The sequence below is a fragment of the Gymnoscopelus braueri genome (genome assembly GCF_963280865.1).
Source record: "Gymnoscopelus braueri genome assembly, chromosome: 9".
NCBI classification, from domain to species: domain Eukaryota; kingdom Metazoa; phylum Chordata; class Actinopteri; order Myctophiformes; family Myctophidae; genus Gymnoscopelus; species Gymnoscopelus braueri.
In genome coordinates, this window is record NC_137610.1 from 35,457,092 (window position 1) to 35,477,449 (window position 20,358).

The window sequence follows — 20,358 nt, forward strand, 5'->3', positions numbered from 1 at the left end:
TGTGCACATATAAATGCATGCCAATTTTTACTTCAGTGAGAGAGCGTAAAAATGGAGATTTGCTATGCTGTTCTGATAAATCATGCATACAAAGAATCCCCATAATTTAGCAACTGTCAATGTCCTTGGAATCACAGAGGCAGCTTTGACAGCTTTGACATCGATTACTTAGCACAAGACAAAAGTGACGGCCATTTGACGTGACATGGTTGGTTGTCTTTATTGAAAACACAAAATGACAGGACAGTTAAGGTAGGGTCACTAGTTCAGTTGTTCTCAAAGTGGAGTCCAGGGGTCCTTGGGGGGGTTCCAGTGGGTTACAATGTGTTAAAGGAGAATACCGGACAAATTAAGTGTTGCCTTTGATGTCTCGTTACTTACCGACCGACGTGAAAAGTGGCGTTCTTTTTTTCCATAGATTCCTTGTTTTTTTTTTGTTTTTTTTTTTGCTTGTTTCCAGAATCTGGCAACACGAGTTGCCAGGTTCTGGAAAGAAACAAGCATCCAGTGTTAAATCGTTCGCCATTAACGGTGGCCTCGCAGGACATTTCAACGCACGTTTGACTATCATGAGACTCCACAAAGACGAGCAGAAGAGAGAAAAACAACTTTGCCTCAGTTACAATAGACGAATCTCCCTGACCCACGCGCTCCCATTCTGACAACGGAGGGGGTTTAAAAAATGACGACACGGGAATCTATGGAAAAAAAGAACGCCACTTTTCACGTCGGTCGGTAAGTAACGAGACATCAAAGGCAACACTTAATTTGTCCGGTATTCTCCTTTAAGCTTCAAAATGAGTTCAACCACTTTTTCCTTTCTCCCCAAAATGTTGAAAATAGCCGAACTACAAGCTTGAAGATCTTGAAAAACTTTCAAAATGTTGAACATTTTGGATTAATCTTTAAACATTTTAACAACACAAATCTTCTGTTATGGGGGTCCCTGGCACGAAATATTTTCAGATGGGGGTCCGCCGCCTGATATGTATCAATTTGAGGGTCCCTGACATGAAAATGTATGAGTGAGAACCACAGCCATAGTTTATTAGAGTTTATTCTGTGGTTGCTAATTGCTTTAAACCAGTGTGGTCCTTGGAAGCCAGCCAACATGTTCACAAACACCCCTCTATTTATTTTTTTCTTTGATTGCTGTATGATGATCTTCTCTGTATGATGACTTTTCTGCCATTTTAGTACACATGCCCAGCTAGCGTGACAGTAAAATTACCCACCGGCGAGTAGCTTAATTATAATGAGGAAACAAAATATAAAGGCATATTTGACACATCATTGCCAGAACCAGAGAATGAGAGGTGATCAAGGCAACTATTGCAGTTCATCTGAGTTCAAGCTACATGCAGATTTGCATGAGAGGATTGAGAGCCTGGCAATTAGGTTTGTTCTCTTCTCCCACAATGCTGTATAGATTCTGTGTCCCAAACAATTAACCCATTCAATCCGGGAACTCATCTGTGTCATTTTTATTTCTTTGGCTATTCAAAAATAGCAGATATACAAGCACATTTGTGTGCTTGTATATCTGCAAATTTGTGCAAATCTTTGAATATACGTATGTTTCTTTGCTTCTGGGGATTCTATACAAATGTCTTCTAAATCCTAACAGCTTTTATTTTTATTTTACTTATGTTGCTATAATATCAGTGTTTCTCAAACTTTTTTCATGTCAAGGACCCCCCAAAATTATATTTATTTGTCCGCCGACCCCCCCATCTAAAAATATTTTGTTCCCGGGACCCCCACCAGAAGCAAAGATTTGAGTAAAACATTTTTATATATTCAAAGATTTGCACACATTTTCAGGATTTCTTTCTCCAAAAATAGCAGATCTACAAGCTCATAGCAGCGCAGCAGAGTGCCACGCTATGAGCTTTTAGATCTGCAATTGTTTTGAATAGCCAAAGAAATCTATAAAATTACACAGATGCGTTCCCAGTCTTAATGGATTAAAGTGGAATTGACACTGGGTGAAAAGGGTGATATACCTGGATACGTGGGCAAGGCATACATCCACCCAACATAAATGATTGGTGGGAGTTTTTCAATGAATGCGGGAGAGGACTGTTTACCTTCAAATGCCTTTAAGATACCTGGATATGCATCTCTCTTTTCTCTGCTAGGGAATCTTCCTTACATATGCAAATTAGAGGTTTGTTCAAACAATGGGAGGTGTGGGGTTCAGAGTGGGGGGGGGGGCTCAGAGAGAGAGAGAGAGAGAGAGAGAGAGAGAGAGAGAGAGAGAGAGAGAGAGAGAGAGAGAGAGAAATAAGAACACAAACTATTGCACAATTACTGATTAAAAACAATGAGTGAGATATGTGTGTGTGTGTGTGTGCACACACACACATATCAGAGTGCAGTCTTGGGGCAAATATACTTTTGCTCCACTACAATTATTTGAAAACTTTAGTTACTATTACTTTGCAGATATAAATGGTTACATTATAAAACATACATTAACCATTTTAGCCTTATTTTATACCTAGGCTATTTGAAAATAGCCGATCTACAAGCTCACAACGCGTCGCGTTGTGAGCTTGTAGATCGTCTATTTTCAAACATTTTAGTACTGGTACTTTAAGCACATTTTGATACCAATACTTTTGTACTTTTACCAAGTACGTTTAAGGGTCATTAAATGGTTAAAATTATATCACAAACAAGGCTTACTTTATGTGTGTGTATTTTAGGGGGTAGAGATTTACATGCAGGCACAACATTTGCATGAAAGGTGTTGATGGGTTCAGTGGCCCTATTGTCTCAGGTCTGCAACAATATAGGAGCACCGCCTCTATCACCACATTAACCACTTTAGCCCTATTTTATGCATAGGCTATTTGAAAATAGCCAATCTACAAGCTTGTAGATCTGCTATTTTCAAACATTTTAATACTTTCACTTTTGGTACTTTAAGTATATTTTGAATACTTTTTTTACTTTTACTCAAGTAACATTTTGAACACAGGCCTTTTACTTGTTTTATAATTTTTAGTATTAGTATTTTTATATTGTGGTATTGCTACTTTTACTTAAGTAAAATATCTGAGTACTTCTGCCATCAATGCTAAAAATACAGGTTACCACCAGTCATGTGGTTAAACTATTTAGTTTGTTTTCTAGTCTAGGCCCAGTAGTGCTCAAAAGAACAAAATGTTATGGACTTTTACTTGTAACAGTAAGAGTATTTCTACATTACACTACTTTTACTTAACACATTGGGTGCCAGAGGTTTATTAAAATATTATACGTTGAGTGCCAGCATTTCTTCCATCCACTTGCGTTATACATTTCGTGCTGTGAGAAGCCCCGACGCGGAAATGCATGTAAACAAAGCGTGCGTGCGAGACGGCGGAGGGTCCCGACTAACGCCTGGAACAATAATATTTCCAACGCGACCCTCCATTGCAGCGTGATCGCCGATCGAAAACGGCTCGTTTCCACCACATTAAAAAGAAATGGAGATATTAAGCTTTTAATCAAGGAGATAACATTGAAAACGCCGACCGGAAGGATTTTTGACATGGAGCCTCATCCAGCCTCTTCTTCTCAGAAACTGCTTGGGTGATGTCAAAGTTTCGTTTTAGCGCCCCACGTGGCCCACATGTATAAAAATAGAATTGGGTCAAAAACGGTCCGGACCGTTTTCGGCACTTCTCGTTTGGACCCTCAAAAACGGTCCGGACCGTTTTTGGCATTCAATGTGTTAAGTATAAAATGTCAGTACTTTTTTTTGTGCTTGTTGTTTAGTGCAAAGTATTAGTACCTCTACATAACTTTTAACTTGTTAAAACTAATTAAACCTAGTAAATAGTTTATTTCCAGTCTCTCTCTCTCTCTCTCTCTCTCTCTCTCTCTCTCTCTCTCAACATTTAACATGCACATTTCAAAAGGTGGGGAGGGGAACCTGTGTGTCTATCCAATCAGATTCGTCCAAACAGAGATTTCAAACATTCGAACAGTTTGGGCGGTTGGGTGAATTCATTCTACTCACATTGTACTGCTGGCCTGTTGATGTTTTCGGACTAACTTTGTAAATGGTAAGCTGCTATTTTATCTAATTGTAAATCATTAGTAGGTTTTACTGTTTATTGTATTTACTTTGATCAGTTCTCTACAGTTTGTTTGATCAGTTGTAAGCTAGTGTTTCTTTACCTGTATGAGTTCAGATTGTTTTAAAACATGTGGCCTAGCTAAGTGGCTAGTCAATTCATATGCCATGATTTAATTTGTCAGCATAATGCAGTAATAGTAAAATACACAGACTTTATAAATGTTTGTAACTAAAGCTTTGTAGTTTGTCTTTACTGTGGCTAAATACAATGGCAAAGCATTGCTTCATCCCACTAACCCCTAAAATTATATTTGCAGGGAGATTTCCATTGTTTTCCCCACTGTTGACGAGGAAGTTTTAAAAGGTACTACACACCCACACTCTTCTTCTTCATTTAACTATTTTTGTGCACTCCTGTTTCAGTTGAAGTTTTCTGAGTTTTAATTGCTGTTATATATTTTACAGTTGTTGGCATCCAGGGGTACATGTGTGAGGACCTTTCGGAGTTTTAACAGGTAATCTCCAGTACACACTCTCTTCTTCTTCTTTTTTCTTTCTTTCTTCTTTTTGTTTAAGGCTCGCAAATTCAGCAAGAAATTATGTACTTTTACTTTGATCATTTAAGTATACTGCTACTTGCATGTGTTTTGGGGCGAGCGTTTTGGTATTCCTTTGGTGCTTTGCCAAAATTTCCTCAAATTAACCTTTTATAATCATGCTGTTTACAGGAGGCTGTGAGGCATCTACACAACTCGGAGAAGAATAACCACAAATACAATCCAAAAGAAGCGTAAGTAACTAAATTCAACTATATCACAATCATGCTTTAGTAAGAGGGGAGACCTTGCCCCCGATTCGATTTGTAGTGGGGGATAGTGGGGGGAGGTAGGCCTGTGGATTGGGTTCCTGTCCTGGTGAAATGTTTTAACTGATAAAGAAAAAAATGATAAAAACTAACACGGTTCTTCTCTTCCAACAGGGTAAATTCTCCACATAATATTGATGTTGCGGCTCATCTTTTAGGAGAACTAAGCATTAGTTTCTGTAATGTTGATCCTGTTTTTATAAAAGGTAAGCGCACATGCATAATACACTCACAGTATTCACATAAGCTATTTGCATCTTAATAGAGTGGGCTAGACCTGCAGAAGCCAGCAAACCTGTATTTCTTATGCACAGGAGAAAGCAAAGGTACAGAAGTCTATGAGGACACGACAGAGAAAATTACGGGTAAGTGAGGAGAGCAGTTTTGGTAGGCCTCACTCACACAGTTAAAACAATTTCTTAGTTTTGTGGTTTAATTGTAATTCTATTTTTTTTGTGTTTGTTTTTTTACAGTTGTTTGAGGGCAGGAGATCCGTGTTGCGGCCTGCTGAGGAAATTCTCTGGAACAGTACTGCAACCAAAGAGCTCATGTCTGATGAGGCAGATGGCTTCGAAGATGGTTTGCCAGTATGGTTTATCAGACCTCCACCAGGAAGAAGTTCAGCGCTTTCAAAGCTGTGCAAGGAGCTCCAGGAAAGAAGACCCCCAGGACCTCGTTCCAGACCCCGCGTTCTCCAGAACACAATGCTTGTGGTTGACGAGTTCGAGGACTATAACGGGTCTTTTACACTCCTCCAGCTGTAAGGACACAGCAAGGACACCCAAGATATATATTTGGGAACTCCAGCGGCGTAGTGTCAGACATTTAATTGGATGCCTTGCTGCCTTTTTGTATATATTTTTGGGTGCATCAGCACCTTTTTATTTGATTTTTTTTTTACACAAGTATAAGTGACTTTTCCCCCCTCATGGCACTACTTGCTGACTATATACCAGTGTCAGTCTACTTTATGTGGATTATGCGGTCGACACACAATGACATTTTGCACCTTAATCCCATGTATAACGCACTTGACTTTTGTCTTTTATTGTGTTTTTTTCCCCAAGCACCTTAACTAACGTCCATAAGTATATCATGCACAGTATAATTTGCTGCTATCTTCACGCACACATCTTATCTCAGGTACTAGTGTAAATATGTAGACATGAATTTCACCCAATTTTAACCCAATTTAACCCAAGATTAGACTCAAATCTTTGCTTCTGGGGTCCCTGGAACAAAATCCAGGGATTCTTTGAAACATTTGATTTTATCTGTGTGCTCCTGTTCCATTGTTTTGTATAAATAATGTTTTTCTTTTTTTGGATCAATAAACATAATTACATGAGTTCTGCCTATTTGTTTTTCTATATTGTGTGTGTGTGTGTGTGTGTGTGTGTGTGTGTGTGTGTGTGTGTATATATATATATATATATATATATATATATATATATATATATATATATATAAAAATTAGTGTAGGTGGGGGTGGGGAACTATGAACCACCCCTCCCAATGGGGGGGGGCTATGAACCACCCCTCCCAATGGGGGGGGGGGGAATAAACTAGGGTGGGGATGCCAGAATTAGCATGCAAAATTGTGGGGTGGGTGGGTGGGGTTATAAGCCACAGCTTCCAATCAAATGTGGTTTTCTGCACATGCTCAGAAGTGGTTGGGGTGGGAGTGGTGGGAGGGGTGGGGTGTGTGAGGTCCTTGCTGGCAGACACCACAGGGGGTAAATGCAAATGAATGTCTCAGAAATGGTACATTTACCTGGATATGTGGGAGGTATGTGGGAGGTGGTACATTAATGAATGAGGGCAACTTACACACACATACTCCCGTAAGTATCAGGGGTATGCCTGATGAATACCCTCCCAAAATCATTGCTTTTCACCCAGTGTGAAAAGTGGAAAAGTGGAATTGCAGATGATGGTGAGTAGTCCACTCTTCTTCGCTGAAGTGGGTGGTTTGGTTAACAGCGGTTCAAAACGGAAATGGATATTCGCAAGTCGTTGATGTCGGACAGAAACCTTGTATCTCCATATTTCAACTTTTTAGTTTTTACTTTTTAGTTAGCTATTTTTGCTATTTTACAAACATTTGAAAGACAGTGAAAGTGGTTAAGTCTGTGGGTTTCATAAATATTGCACCAATGAAAAGTATTAACAAGACCTTGTGACTAAATAATAACTATATTGGAGCCGTTGGACTGAGGTTCTTTTTTCCATTTCCTGAAAAGTAACTGTTTTGGACATACAAGGTTTCCACCCGACAGCTATGAAGTAGCCTATTGGTGATTCATAAATCATGGTGTCTCATAATTTGTACCACCATCATCAATGACAAAAACTTGTAATTATACGTATTGTCGCTGATGGGTGCAAACCTTGTACTGTATGCTTAAAACTGTTACTTTTCAGGAATTGGACAAAAGAACCTGTAGTTTTTATGTACAGTATAGTCACAAGCTCTTAATACATTTCATTTGTTAAGCCCACGGACATTTTCACTTTCACTTTAAAACATTTTCAAAAATAGCAGAGCTTGTCGATTGGCTATTTTTAACGCAGCAACTAAGTAGGTCATTTATTTATGGAAAAACTAAAAGTTAAAATATGGAGATACAAGGTTTCTACAAGAAAGTAGCAATATTAGATAAATACCATACAAATGGTTGGTGAGTGGGACTCACTGTGGTGAAGAATGGCAATTACCATGGCTTGTTTACCCTTGCCTTGAACTTAGAGGGGCAATGATGAAAAAACTAAACAAAAAAAGATCCACTCCGGCAATTTCACAGTGTTAGTACAACACATACATGTAAACTACAATAGTTTCTTCCATTGTGATGCTATGTAATGTCAGTTATACAAGAGGAAAGTAGGTAACCTAGAAGTATGCATAGTTAATTGAGCCACATTTGGCATTTTCAGAGTGACATACATACAGGCAGACAGAGTGGCATACAATACATACAGACAGATAGTATCTCATCTAGGTTGGAAACAAACAAACAACAAGGTTCACACTTGCCGCGTTGCCATGACTCAACTACTTTCCATGCTAAATATTTCTACCATGATATTTATTCAAATGTCTCTAAGGCACAGGGCAGTAAATCATCAGGTGTGCTCCGTGTGGAAAAGCAATTTCTTGATTCACTTTCCCACATTTCTGTGACACATTGTGACATGAATATTCAGCAATATCCAGAAATGCGGCATTTCCCTCCATAACTTAACCTCAGTCACATGTCCAATACTCACATTCCCTTCATTCGCCTAGCAACAACCTTGGCACTAATTGTGGTGCTAACACGGCTGAGAGCAGCAATGTACGGCTCTGCCATTGAATTGGCATTCGATTGTGTGTGTGTGTGTGTGTGTGTGTGTGTGTGTGTGTGTGTGTGTGTGTGTGTGTGTGTGTGTGTGTGTGTGTGTGTGTGTGTGTGTGTGTGTGTGTGTGTGTGTGTGTGTGTGTGTGTGTGTGTGTGTGTGCGTGCGTGCGTGCGGACATATATATAATACATACACGCATATATATACAGTACATATATATATATATTAGTCTTTAAAGGTATGGTCTTTGTGCTGAGTATACCCCTGGACTTTTTTTTTTATACTATTTGCGTACTCTCATTTTAAAAGGCTGATGAATTTCACACATTTGTAGCATATGTATAAACACACATGCTCACAAACATGCATACAAACAAACACAACCACTCTCACTCACATACTGGTTCCAAGGCAGCAGTTGGTGGTGCCGAAAGCAAGCAGCAAGGTTATTCACTCTTCCATCTGCTGCCCACTATACAGCATCATCTCTTTCTCTCTATTTCTTATTTTCTCTCACACACATACACAGCTACACAAAGTCATACACGCACATTTATACACACGCAATCTAACAAGCGACACAAACCTCCCACGCATCGCCATGGGGGGGGGTTCTGTCTGTGACACATGATGTGATACTTTCCAGTGCCACAGTGGAGCTCAGCTGGATATGAAAAACTTCTTAGCTTATCTCCTGTCAACCAAGCACTCACACAGACAAACATGCGTGCGTCGGACACACACACACACACACACACACACACACACACACACACACACACACACACACACACACACCCACCCACACACACACACACACACACACACACACACACACACACACACACACACACACACACACACACACACACACACACTTGAGTTCTGACAGGTTGCATTAGAGCTTAAGTGTTTCTCTGTGTGGTGCTACTGTACCTTTGCCTTGATAAGCTGATGTTGTTTCAGCCACACTGAGTGAAATTAATTAGCAAATTTGCATGAAATGTAATTTCACACCTAGTTTCTGGGAATTTATCAGTGCTGTTTTCCCTTCCTTTGTTCTCTCTCTCTCTCTCTCTCTCTCTCCCTCTCCCTCTCCCTCTCTCTCTCTGTCTGTCTCTCACACTCTTTATTTTACCACTTAAAACAGATATACTGTACTTCCTGGGGTACCCCAGGGTTCAATACTTGGTCCCGTCCATTTTCCCTCTACAGCGTATAGTCTACTCTACACCAAATATCTTTGCCGATCTACAAGCTCACATAGCAACATATATATATGTACAGATCTACAAGCATAGCAACGCTTGTAGATCTGCTATTTTCGCAGGCCAATTCTTTGCAGAATGTTCGTCTATTTATGACATGCCCAGAATAGAGACGCTAGGGTTCATGTGATGAACTTTGAGAACAGTGGTTCTCAAAGTGGGGTCCAGGGACCCTCAGTGTTCCTTGAGGGGGTTCCGAATGGACCCTTACAGGTGTGTAACTCTTGAGCGTTATGGGGGTCCTTGAAATTAGAAAGCTCCAGAAGCAATGCCATAAAAAGTATAGAAGAAACATCTCCATTCATAACAATGTGATGCTTCTTTCTTTCTGAAATGTATGGCATCCATAGCAAGTGTCATCCGGTACAAGTACTGTAGATGCCTGTGAATACGGAAGTAGGCCGCGTCTGACATATCTATACTATTTATATCTATGGTTTGGGGCATCCTTCCGTTCTCCTGTTTCACTCTTTTTCCCATCTTTCTCTCTCTCTCTCTCTCTCTCTATCTCTCTCTCTCTCTCTCTCTATCTCTCTCTCTCTCTCTCTCTCTCTCTCTCTCTCTCTCTCTCTCTCTCCCCCACCCGCCCAGTACAGTATAAGGGATATATATATATATATATATATAGTATACATAATTATATATAATTATACCCAAAGCATTGACTGCTAAATCCACCTTATTCCTTTAGACTGCATTGCAATTATCTTATCCCTGTTGGCTATTTTCTGTCAAATAATTATGTCCCCAAGTAAGGACATGTTTTTCAGCTTGTAGATTTTAGCTCTATAATTAAACGACTCATAATGAATATTTAAAACAAAATTGGGTCCGGGATTTGCAGAAAACAAATGACATGGAAAGGCTAAAGAGGGGCTCAACTTACAGAAGTTCAACCTCTCCTTATTGGATCTCTAGAGAATGGATCTTGTAACTAAAGCTATAGCCATATTATGATATATGACAAAAGCGTGTGTGTGTGTGTGTGTGTGTGTGTGTGTGTGTGTGTGTGTGTGTGTGTGTGTGTGTGTGTGTGTGTGTGTGTGTGTGTGTGTGTGTGTGTGTGTGTGTGTGTGTGTGTGTGTGTGTGTGTGTGTGTGTGCATGTGCATTACATTTTGTATGTATAATCACAAGTTTAGGTCATTTATGATGGTGGTATATATTATGTACCACCATCATGGATGACCAACATTTTCCCAAATTAATTTCAGCTGTTAACAGTGCCTTAAAAGATGATTAACCAAACCACTGGTTTGGTTAATCTAAATGTATTTTTATAGTGGAAATGTTATTGCATTCTGACCACTCACCATTTTGCTAACCACTTCAGCGAAGAAGAGTGGACTCACTCACCATCATCTCCAATTCCACTTTAGAATGTACTGCAATTTCTGCAAACAGAATCTGCACAGCATTGTGGGAGAAAACAAAAACCTAATTGCCAGGCTCTCATGCAAACCTGCATGTAGCTTGACCTGCAATTGCTCTCTTGACCACCTCTCATTCTCCATTTCCGACAATGGTGTGTCAAATATCCCTTTATATTTTGTCTCCTCCTTACAATGAAGATATGTGCAGATGGGAAATGTTACTCTGTCACACTAGCTCGTGTGTGTGTGTGTGTGTGTGTGTGTGTGTGTGTGTGTGTGTGTGTGTGTGTGTGTGTGTGTGTGTGTGTGTGTGTGTGTGTGTGTGTGTGTGTGTGTGTGTGTGTGTGTGTGTGTGTGCGTGCGTGCGTGCGTGCGTGCGTGCGTGCGTGCGTGCGTGCGTGCGTGCGTGCGTGCGTGCGTGCGTGCGTGCGTGCGTGCGTGCGAAAGAGAGCAGAGAGAGAGAGACTGAGTCTATAGACGAATCCACAGACGCGCTGCCTGTAGCTGCCTGTAGGCGGCCATTGCTGCGGTGTCGCGTCTGCGGAGCGTTGACACCGCAGCAATGGCTGCGCACAGGGCAGCGCTCCGTGGATTCGTGTATAGAGGGAAAATAATTGCGAACGCCCAAGTGGAGCCTACTATGAAACTCTGCTCGGCTTGTGTGTGTGTGTGTGTGTGTGTGTGTGTGTGTGTCTGTCTGTGTGCAGTGCACTGCCTGGGTGCGGCCGACAGAGTGCGCCAGAGTGCAGCTACAGTCAAAACACACACACACACACACACACACAAGTCCGTAAATACACAATATTTTCGAGCTGCGTTCGCTTCCAGCGTTCGCGCGTCTTACTTGTGTATGTAAGGCTAAGGGAACTAAGCTGTGGAGTTTCTCAAGTCAGCAGGCAGGATAAAAGACCACCGCTCACTATGCCTCACCCTATATCTCCTCTCTGGTGTTGAGACTTTGTGATGTTATTCTGATATACTTCTGCGGCTGAACTATAAATCATGTATGAATGTGAGACACAGTGCACAGTCCACAAGAGTATGGAGTCTATGGACTTTTGCCATGTCTTTCCTTCAACATCAATCTAATGAGATTGTGTCTGAAGGTTGTTTGATTTCTGTATAAAGTACACAGTGAGTCATCCTTGTCCTCTTCATCTTCATTTCCCTGGCAAATCTCCACGCGTCAGAAAGTCATTGTTTTGATGCTTCTGCAATAATCATCCATTTTTATTTGGCCATGAGGGCTGGCCATGAGGCTATAAAGTATAAATCAGTGGTTCTCAAACTTTTTTTGGATTCCCCAAATTAAAATGCATTTGGCCGCAGACCCCCTACTGAAAATATGTTGCATCAGTGACTCGCGAACAAGATTTGTGTTGTTTAAACATTTTTCACATTTTTTCAAGATAGTTTTGATGTTATATTGACAAATTCTGCTGGGGACCACCTGGAACCTTCTCAAGGACCTGGAACCTTCTCAAGGACCACACACACACACACACACACACACACACACACACACACACACACACACACACACACACACACACACACACACACACACACACACACACACACACGAAAACTTTCAACTTTTCATTGGGTGTCTGTCTGTCTGTCTGTCTGTCTTTGTCTGTCTGTTCAAATGTTGGACATCCCTGCTTACAGCACCTAAATGTCATGACAGATATGATCTCCATCAAATGTCTGGAGCTTGGCCATCAGAACTCAAAGCTGTTGTTTGTCATGAAATGTTTTCCTTCCTTTCACTATACTGCCTCATGACTCCTGTCACACAAGGCCTACTTCACAACCACAAACCAGTCCTGAACATTTGCACGCTACGACATCTACCAAATCAGATATTTACTTTGGGATCTGTGGACAAATACATATAAATATACAATTTGGGGGGTCCTTGACACGAAAATGTTTGAGAACCACTGGTTTAAACAACATTAGGAAACAAGCCCAAATAAGCAACAACACTTTACAAACGAGCCCAAAAACCCACAACTACAGATATTTACAAGCAAATTTACAGAAAAACAAGCCTAAAATCACCTATAGTAAGCAGACATGGCAACACTGGATTCAGTCCAGCTGCTTTTCCAAGCTCTAGTTATCTACCATCTGGATAACAGTATAACCCAGCCCTGGCATCACTCCCAATGTTCTCTATTCCGCCCCTACAACTCATCCAGAACACTGCAGCCTGCCTCGTTCTGACCTCCCTGTAGTCAGTCATGATACCTCCTTTCTTTCTTTGTCGCTCCTTCTCATATCAACCCATTAAAACCGGGAACGCATCTGTATAACCATTTTAACCATTATTTTATACTTTGGCTATTCAAAAATAGCAGATATACAAGCTCATAGCGCGGCACCGAGTGCCGTGCTATGAGCTTGTAGATCTGTTATTTTTGAAAAATCGAATATAATCGAATTGTCTGGGGGGGTCCCTGGAACAAAATATTTTTATTTTACAAATGTCTCCTAAATACAGTTTTTTGAAACAACTTATGTTGCTATATCAGTGGTGCTCAAACCTTTTCTTGTCAAGGACCCCCAAAATTATGTTTTTGGCCGCCGATCCCCATCAAAATACGTTGTTCCAGGGACCCCCCAGAAGCAAAGATTTTAGTTAAAAATGTTGTTTCAAAAAAATATACGTATTCAAAAATTTGCTAAGATGTTCACGATTTCACGAAAATAGCAGGTGCTGCGCTATGAGCTTGTATATCTGCTATTTTTGAATAGCCCAAAAAATCTAAAATGACACAGATGCGTTCCCGGATTGAATAGGTTAACCACTTAAACCCTGTGTTGGCTAGTTGAATCCAAAGTTCAGGACTCACGAACCAAGGAGCCCATGTATTTCCAGGCCATGGCTCATGTGCTGTAATCTGCTACCTCAGATCGACTTTATTATCCCTCACAGGGAAAGGGAAATTAATTTGGTCCCTTGTTTCTGACATAAAAACTAATCAAAAACTAACAGTAAAACAAACCGAATACACAGTATGACTACCGTATAGAGATAAAATCATATAGAATATAAATCATAAAATCACATTAAAAACTAAATTGTAAAAGGATAGAATTCAAAACCAGAGTAGCTCAGTTACACAATGTGCAAGTGATCAGTTAAAACCTGCTTTATACAGACTGATATCTTGAGGAATTGCATCTACTTGTTTTGAGTTTTTTCTCTGCAAGTTTCTTTCCCCTGGTCAGGCTGCTACTGCGACTTAATTTGGAGTGAAGGGGATGGGTATCATCCTGCAGAATGTTATTGAGTTTTTGTAGGATAGGTTTGGCCTAGAGGCTGATGGCTGTTTCCTGGTCAATGCATTTTCCTGTTATACTAATTTGTTGTTGCAGCCTGACTTCGGCCTGCTTGCGAATATCAATGATCTAGAATCAATGTTTTGTCACTCACTCAGTGAAAGGTTGGTGTGGCATATGTCCACAAGACTGCAACAATAGCAGCATACTATACAAAAGATGCTACTGGGTTTAAAGAAACAAAAGAGCAAGAAAAACAAGACAAGATAAAGGCTTGAAATAAGCCCAAAAAGTACAGGAAATACCCCCCCACACACACATACAGTATATTGCCAAACACACAGATAAGACCAAAGTATAAAGTATTCTGAACCAAAACTACATTCTAGCTGCAATTTCAGATTTTTTTTAACAGTCCTTGAACTTGAGTTAATCATCTATCTCAATTAGTATGTTGTTGTTAGGGCCCAGAACGGGCGGGGGGGGGGGGGGGGGGCTAAAGTGTAGACAAACGGAAAAGAGTGGAGGTCAGAGTTCCAGGGGAACAGTCTGCAAGGCTTCGAGTTAGAGAGGGGAATGCAAAGTCGTAATCCGTGGAACAGGTCCAGGTTCGTAGAGCAGGTGAACAGGCTGAGGTACGAAAGGGACAAGAGCAAAGGTAAATCCAGGTAAAAGGCAGAGGTCAGAATCAGGAATGAACAGGAGTAATAAGATAAATATACAGGTTATTGGCTTACAAAACAGGCAGTAAGCTGGTATTATTAGTAGGCAGAGTAGAGTAGTGGCATGTGGCAGTCAATAAATGCTGAGACTAACATCATTGTCATCAGCGGAAACGGGCACAGATGTGGAAGTGTGCACAGGTGTGTGGAAAAGGGAGCTCCTGTGGACGTGGGTGTGACAGATGTAATCCTTTCCATGGTTTCACTGATAATTTTTAGAGCAGGCAGTGTGGTTTTATTCATTTCTAAAATCAATGTCCATCTCTTTTGTTTTCTTTGTGTTTTGTTCCAGACAATTGTCCACGGATCATTGTGCATAATGTCTTCCTCAAAAGACCCAGTTGAAGCCTCATGGAATGTAGAAAAATTGCAGTGTCATCTCCAGGCTTATAAATGTGTGTGATGGGCTAAGGGCTTGGCAGGCTTGGCAGGTGGAGACTACCAAACAGTTAGCCCTTTCTTCTCTCTAGAGACCTGCCAACCCACCTGGCCTTATATTAAAGCTTCTCCTTCCTCACTGAGAAATGGTGAAATGAAGCTTCCCATCGCAGTCACGTCTGTAGAGTCTCTCCCAGTCTGCCATGTAAATTGAGAACTAATTTCTTCAAGCCGTAAATCTCACGGTGTGTCTGGGTGGCGTACAGTACTGTAAAGATCAGGGTTCCAGGGCTCAAGAAACTAAAACATGACCCTTTTCATTTTGAAATTATTTTTGTATTTTCATTTCAGCATTCCGTGGCCTTGACATTTTTATTTATTTATTTTTCATTTATTGCTTGAGCTCCATGGGCTTGCAATTATTTCCATAGGAAAATATTCTTTCCACTCTATTTTTATGTTTTATGTTTGTGGTTTCGGTAGCCCGTAACCACAAGGACATATTTTGTATCACTATGTGATGGACAATAAAGCTTTTTGAATGGTTATAATGGAGTACTACACACTGCCTTAGCTGTTACTGTATGGTTTCTCTTAGCTTCGATCAATTCGATGGTGCCATGTTAATGTACAGTATGTTTCTATGCTATGTCTCTGTACAGGGCAGAGCCCATTCTGCAACGAATAAAGGACGACAGGACGCGCGTGGTGTCTCCCTCATTTGACAACATCAAGTATGACACCTTTGAGATTGAGGAGTACCCACTGTCTGCTCAGGGCTTTGACTGGGAATTATGGTGTCGATACCTGAACCCACCAAAGTCCTGGTGGACCCAGCAAAACCATACAGCGCCTATCAGGTAAAGCTCTCATTCAGTTTAGCGCAATGGTCCCTCAAAACCTTTTGTTCAAGGTTTTTTTTGTTCAACCCCCAGTTTGGTATTCATTAGGCCACGGACCCCCATAAATCTGAGGGTGTACAAATGGAACCAAATGGACCCAAGAGTGACAGACTGGTATGGGTCCATTTGGTTCCTAACTATCAATCATTTAGCCGGGGACCCATGAAACCCTCTCAAGGATCCCTGGGGGTCCGCAGACCCCACTTTGTGAACCACTGGTTTAGTGACTACATTTAACGCTTTGTCAGTAAAAATTACGTGAATCACATGTTTCAAGTGATTGACTTGAAGGTATTTCCATTATCATGACATTAAAATGAATGTCTTGACAGCATAAATTATCAGCCAGTGCGATGATAATTCTGCATAAATTGATTTAAAGCATATTGAAACAGAATTAATAGGATTCCTTGCTAGGCTTTTCTTTTTGGCCGTGTAATTTATTTAACACTAAACCAGAACATGAGTTATAGTCATATTCTCAGAAGCATGGTGGAATATATCAACCCCTGGTGGTTGCAGCACAACTGTGCTGGTCTGACACGTGAGAATTACGACCCTGTGGGCATTGTGCCCACATTTGACAAAGCGGATAGAGAGCATGCTATGGTTTCAAACCACATTTTCCTAAAATATATGGCCACCCGTGGGTACGCAATACGCATGCAAACATTTCAGCTGACGAGGGTGACATTCCCTGTCATCCCCTTTTAATATCGCCCCTCCCTGTAAAGGGCTCTGCTCACCCACTAAAATAGGCTGGCAAACTATTATAAATTATGTTGATCCCCTGCATATCCCAGGGCCATAGCTATCTCATTTCAGTATTCCTTAGAAACGACATGGTATTGAAAGGTGATTGAAAGGGGTTTATTTATTTCTATACCACACAAAGCTTGGCCGAATGACAGATATGGCCATTAATTAGAACGGTAGTGTGTGAGCACATCGCTATGTAATGATAACATTATTATATCATCTTTGTTCGGCAGAAAACTTTCTTACTGTAACTTTTTAGGAAATGGGGGGGGGGGAAACACTGTTCCACTGGATCCATTGTACCGTAGATATTAATCAGCCGGATCTCTTGTTAATACTTTTCATTGGTTAAATATTTATGAAACCGGCAGACATATTTAACCACGTTCAACCCGGCGTCCCTATTTTGGGCATGTCATTATAGGCAAAAAAATTCAACAATTAAACATTTTCAATGATGTAAACGGATTGTAGATCTACAAGCTCCCTCTCAAGGGGTGCTAGAGCTCACCACAGTGGAGGTGAGAATGTAGAGCTCAGCACCGCTACAGTAGAGCTGTTGCTTCTATCGACAGTGAAGTGAAATTCACACTCGACAAGATTCATATTGATAAGAGGAGGTGTGCTGGACTGATGTCATGAATACTTATTAGAGTTATTTTTAACATGATCTAGCTTAAATATCTGTTTTCTTTTTAAAGATGCCTAGAATTTGTTGCATTTACTTGACGGCACCATTTTGACAGCTGGAGTACCAGTATTCATCTTGTAAAATGTGCCTTGCACTTTCATCATGAATGGTTGCTGGTTGTGTACGACATGAAATGCACCATATTTCAAAAGCAGAATATCAAAGAACTGATATTTAATGTGGAGATACGTTTTTGTGGTGTGTGTGTGTGTGTGTGTGTGTGTGTGTGTGTGTGTGTGTGTGTGTGTGTGTGTGTGTGTGTGTGTGTGTGTGTGTGTGCGCGCGCGTGCGCGTGCGTGTGCACAGGGGCAGAGAGGGTTTCTTGGTTTCATGTCTCTTCTCTTCACCCTGTAGGAGTCCAGCTCTGATTGGCTGCTTTGTGGTAGACAGGAAGTACTTTGAGGAGATTGGCTTACTGGACGAAGGCATGGAGATTTATGGAGGAGAGAATGTGGAGCTGGGCATCAGGGTGAGTTGTTCTGAAACAGCTGAAACCATGCTTACCATTAACAGCAGCCATACCACAGTAAAGGCCTTTGCAGGCAGGGTGCGATTAGTCAATCAGTTTTTAAAGCATGCGAAAAGACGCACGAATCGAACTGGGTTCGATTGGGAAAAAAACACTTTGCCGCATCGCATCGCCGCAGGGTAAATTCGGAGCCGGTGTGCATGAGGTCATTGAGAACCATGTGTTAATTAGTGTGGTTGCCCTAACAGGGCAACCAGACTATAGTAATCCTTACACTTTATTATTAATGGAGATAAACTTTAGTTTGGACCGCATCTCCTCCCAATGTCGTGCCATATGTCAAAATGACCGTCTTGACCGGGAATCGTGCGCTTGTATTTTGCTAAGAGATTGGTTAAATAGTTTAATTGATATTGATTTATTAGTGCATTAAATTTCCCCATCCGCTTTAATGGAAAAGTGAAAAAACTCAAATTCAAGTATTTTTTTTCTCAGAAACCGTAAGAGCTAGAGTTACCAGATTTGGAGGGGAGGTTCATAATTTAGTCCGAAATTATTGAAAAAATAATTACACTAATCGGCCACATGGTGGCGCTATAACAGCCCCCTTTACGTTTTGGCCTATAACTCTTGAACCGTAGGTCGTAAAAAAAAAAAAAAAAATTCCCTAGATAGGCCACGCCCATTTGCGTCAGGATAGATTTTCCGCCATTTTGAATTTTCTTCAAAACACACTTTTAGCTCCTCCTCCCATATATTTTGTCCAAATTTCACAAAAGTCGGTACACATGATCTCTGGACCCATGCAATAATCTGGACCGAAACAGAATTTTGATAGTCCATACCGTTCGTCCGTAAATGGCTTCCAAAGTTAGCGGAAGGGGCCCGTTTTACAAAAAAGGCCACAAATCACGAAAGAAACGTCCAGTCAATCCCAAATTTGAATCACATGTCAAGGGTGGTTTACTCAACAAATCCCCAAAAGCATTTCCACTTTGATCCATAGGGGGCGCCACAAATGCTCAAAATGTAACCGTTTGATGCAAAAACCTTATGTTTTGGGGATCAATCCTCTCAAAATGAAACGCAAGTGATCTCAGGAGTTACGTGACAATGTAATTGACGCAGCCTCCGACGGTATTCCTCCCAGCGTATTCCTCGAGTCCCGGCGGCAGCGACCCGCGACTCGCGTCGGCGCAACCACACTCTGCAATTGCCCTGAATTGCGACGCGTCTAGTTTAAAAAATGATATTGTCCGTTTTTCCGTGCGAAAAATCGCACCCTGTCTGCAAAGGCCTTAACACTGCACCTACTACTGGGGTGTATATGTTGATGTGTTTGTAAGTGTGGTATAGAAGGTTATAGGGCCTTTTCACAGCAAACATTTCTACAGGTAAACACAGCTGAAGGTAATACCATTAATTACCTCCGCCAGGCCGGAATGGGAGATTATGTTTTCAGTCTGTCTTGTCTGTGTATAGCTAATGTCAGACACCGCTGGACCGATCTGCCTGAAACTTTGCACACACACTCCCAGTAGGCCAAGACAGATTTAGCTTGTGAACAAATAATAACTACGTTGGCTCTATTGGAACACAGGTCCTTTTTTCATTTCCTGAAAAGTAATTATGTCGTTTTACCTGACATTGATTGATTGATTGATTGAATACTTTATTAACAGTTTGCTAAAAAGGCAGGTGGCAGATGTATTCAAAAGAATGCAAAAAGGATAACCCAATAAGCCCAGGGCTTGTTTTCATTGAGTGACGATATGTTAGTTCATTATTGTATAATACATACAAAATATTTTTATGACTTATACTGGCAATATGTATTGTAGCTGACCTAATTTGATTTGATTGGAAAATAGACCTACACAGACTGCTTTCGTCTGGGTAAAGTAAGGTGCTGTCTATGGTCCTGAAACACCGACTTATTTGCTTATTTGCCGAGGGGGTGTTTGTGTCGGGGGTGGGTAGGCACTGAGCCTAGTCCTAGCCCCAGGCACGCCAAAGTCTTAATCCGTTCCTGTGTGTTAGACGTAGTAGAAGCAGTAGTTCCAACCAGGATTTGGTTTGCAACCATAGCAGTTTTGATTGAAATTGTGAATCTAACCATCATATAATTATACCATGGATATGGGCATTTAAGGCACTCTCTGGTATAATCACGAGATATCACAGCCGGTTTGTGTGTTATTTCATCATTACACCATGGCCTGGGTGA

The 20,358-nt window shown here is 41.0% G+C and overlaps 1 protein-coding gene across 1 annotated transcript in view; it reads left to right on the forward strand.

The window, feature by feature from the left end:
• LOC308091895 (polypeptide N-acetylgalactosaminyltransferase 18-like) overlaps positions 1-20,358 on the forward strand; it is a gene marked incomplete at its 3' end in the record, with an annotated part of 163,321 nt that overhangs the window by 71,888 nt on the left and 71,075 nt on the right. The window contains exons 5-6 of the mRNA XM_080437641.1: positions 15,973-16,170; positions 18,017-18,131. Of these exons, the coding sequence (XP_080293767.1) occupies positions 15,973-16,170; positions 18,017-18,131 (313 nt within the window). The remainder of the gene's footprint in view (positions 1-15,972; positions 16,171-18,016; positions 18,132-20,358) is intronic.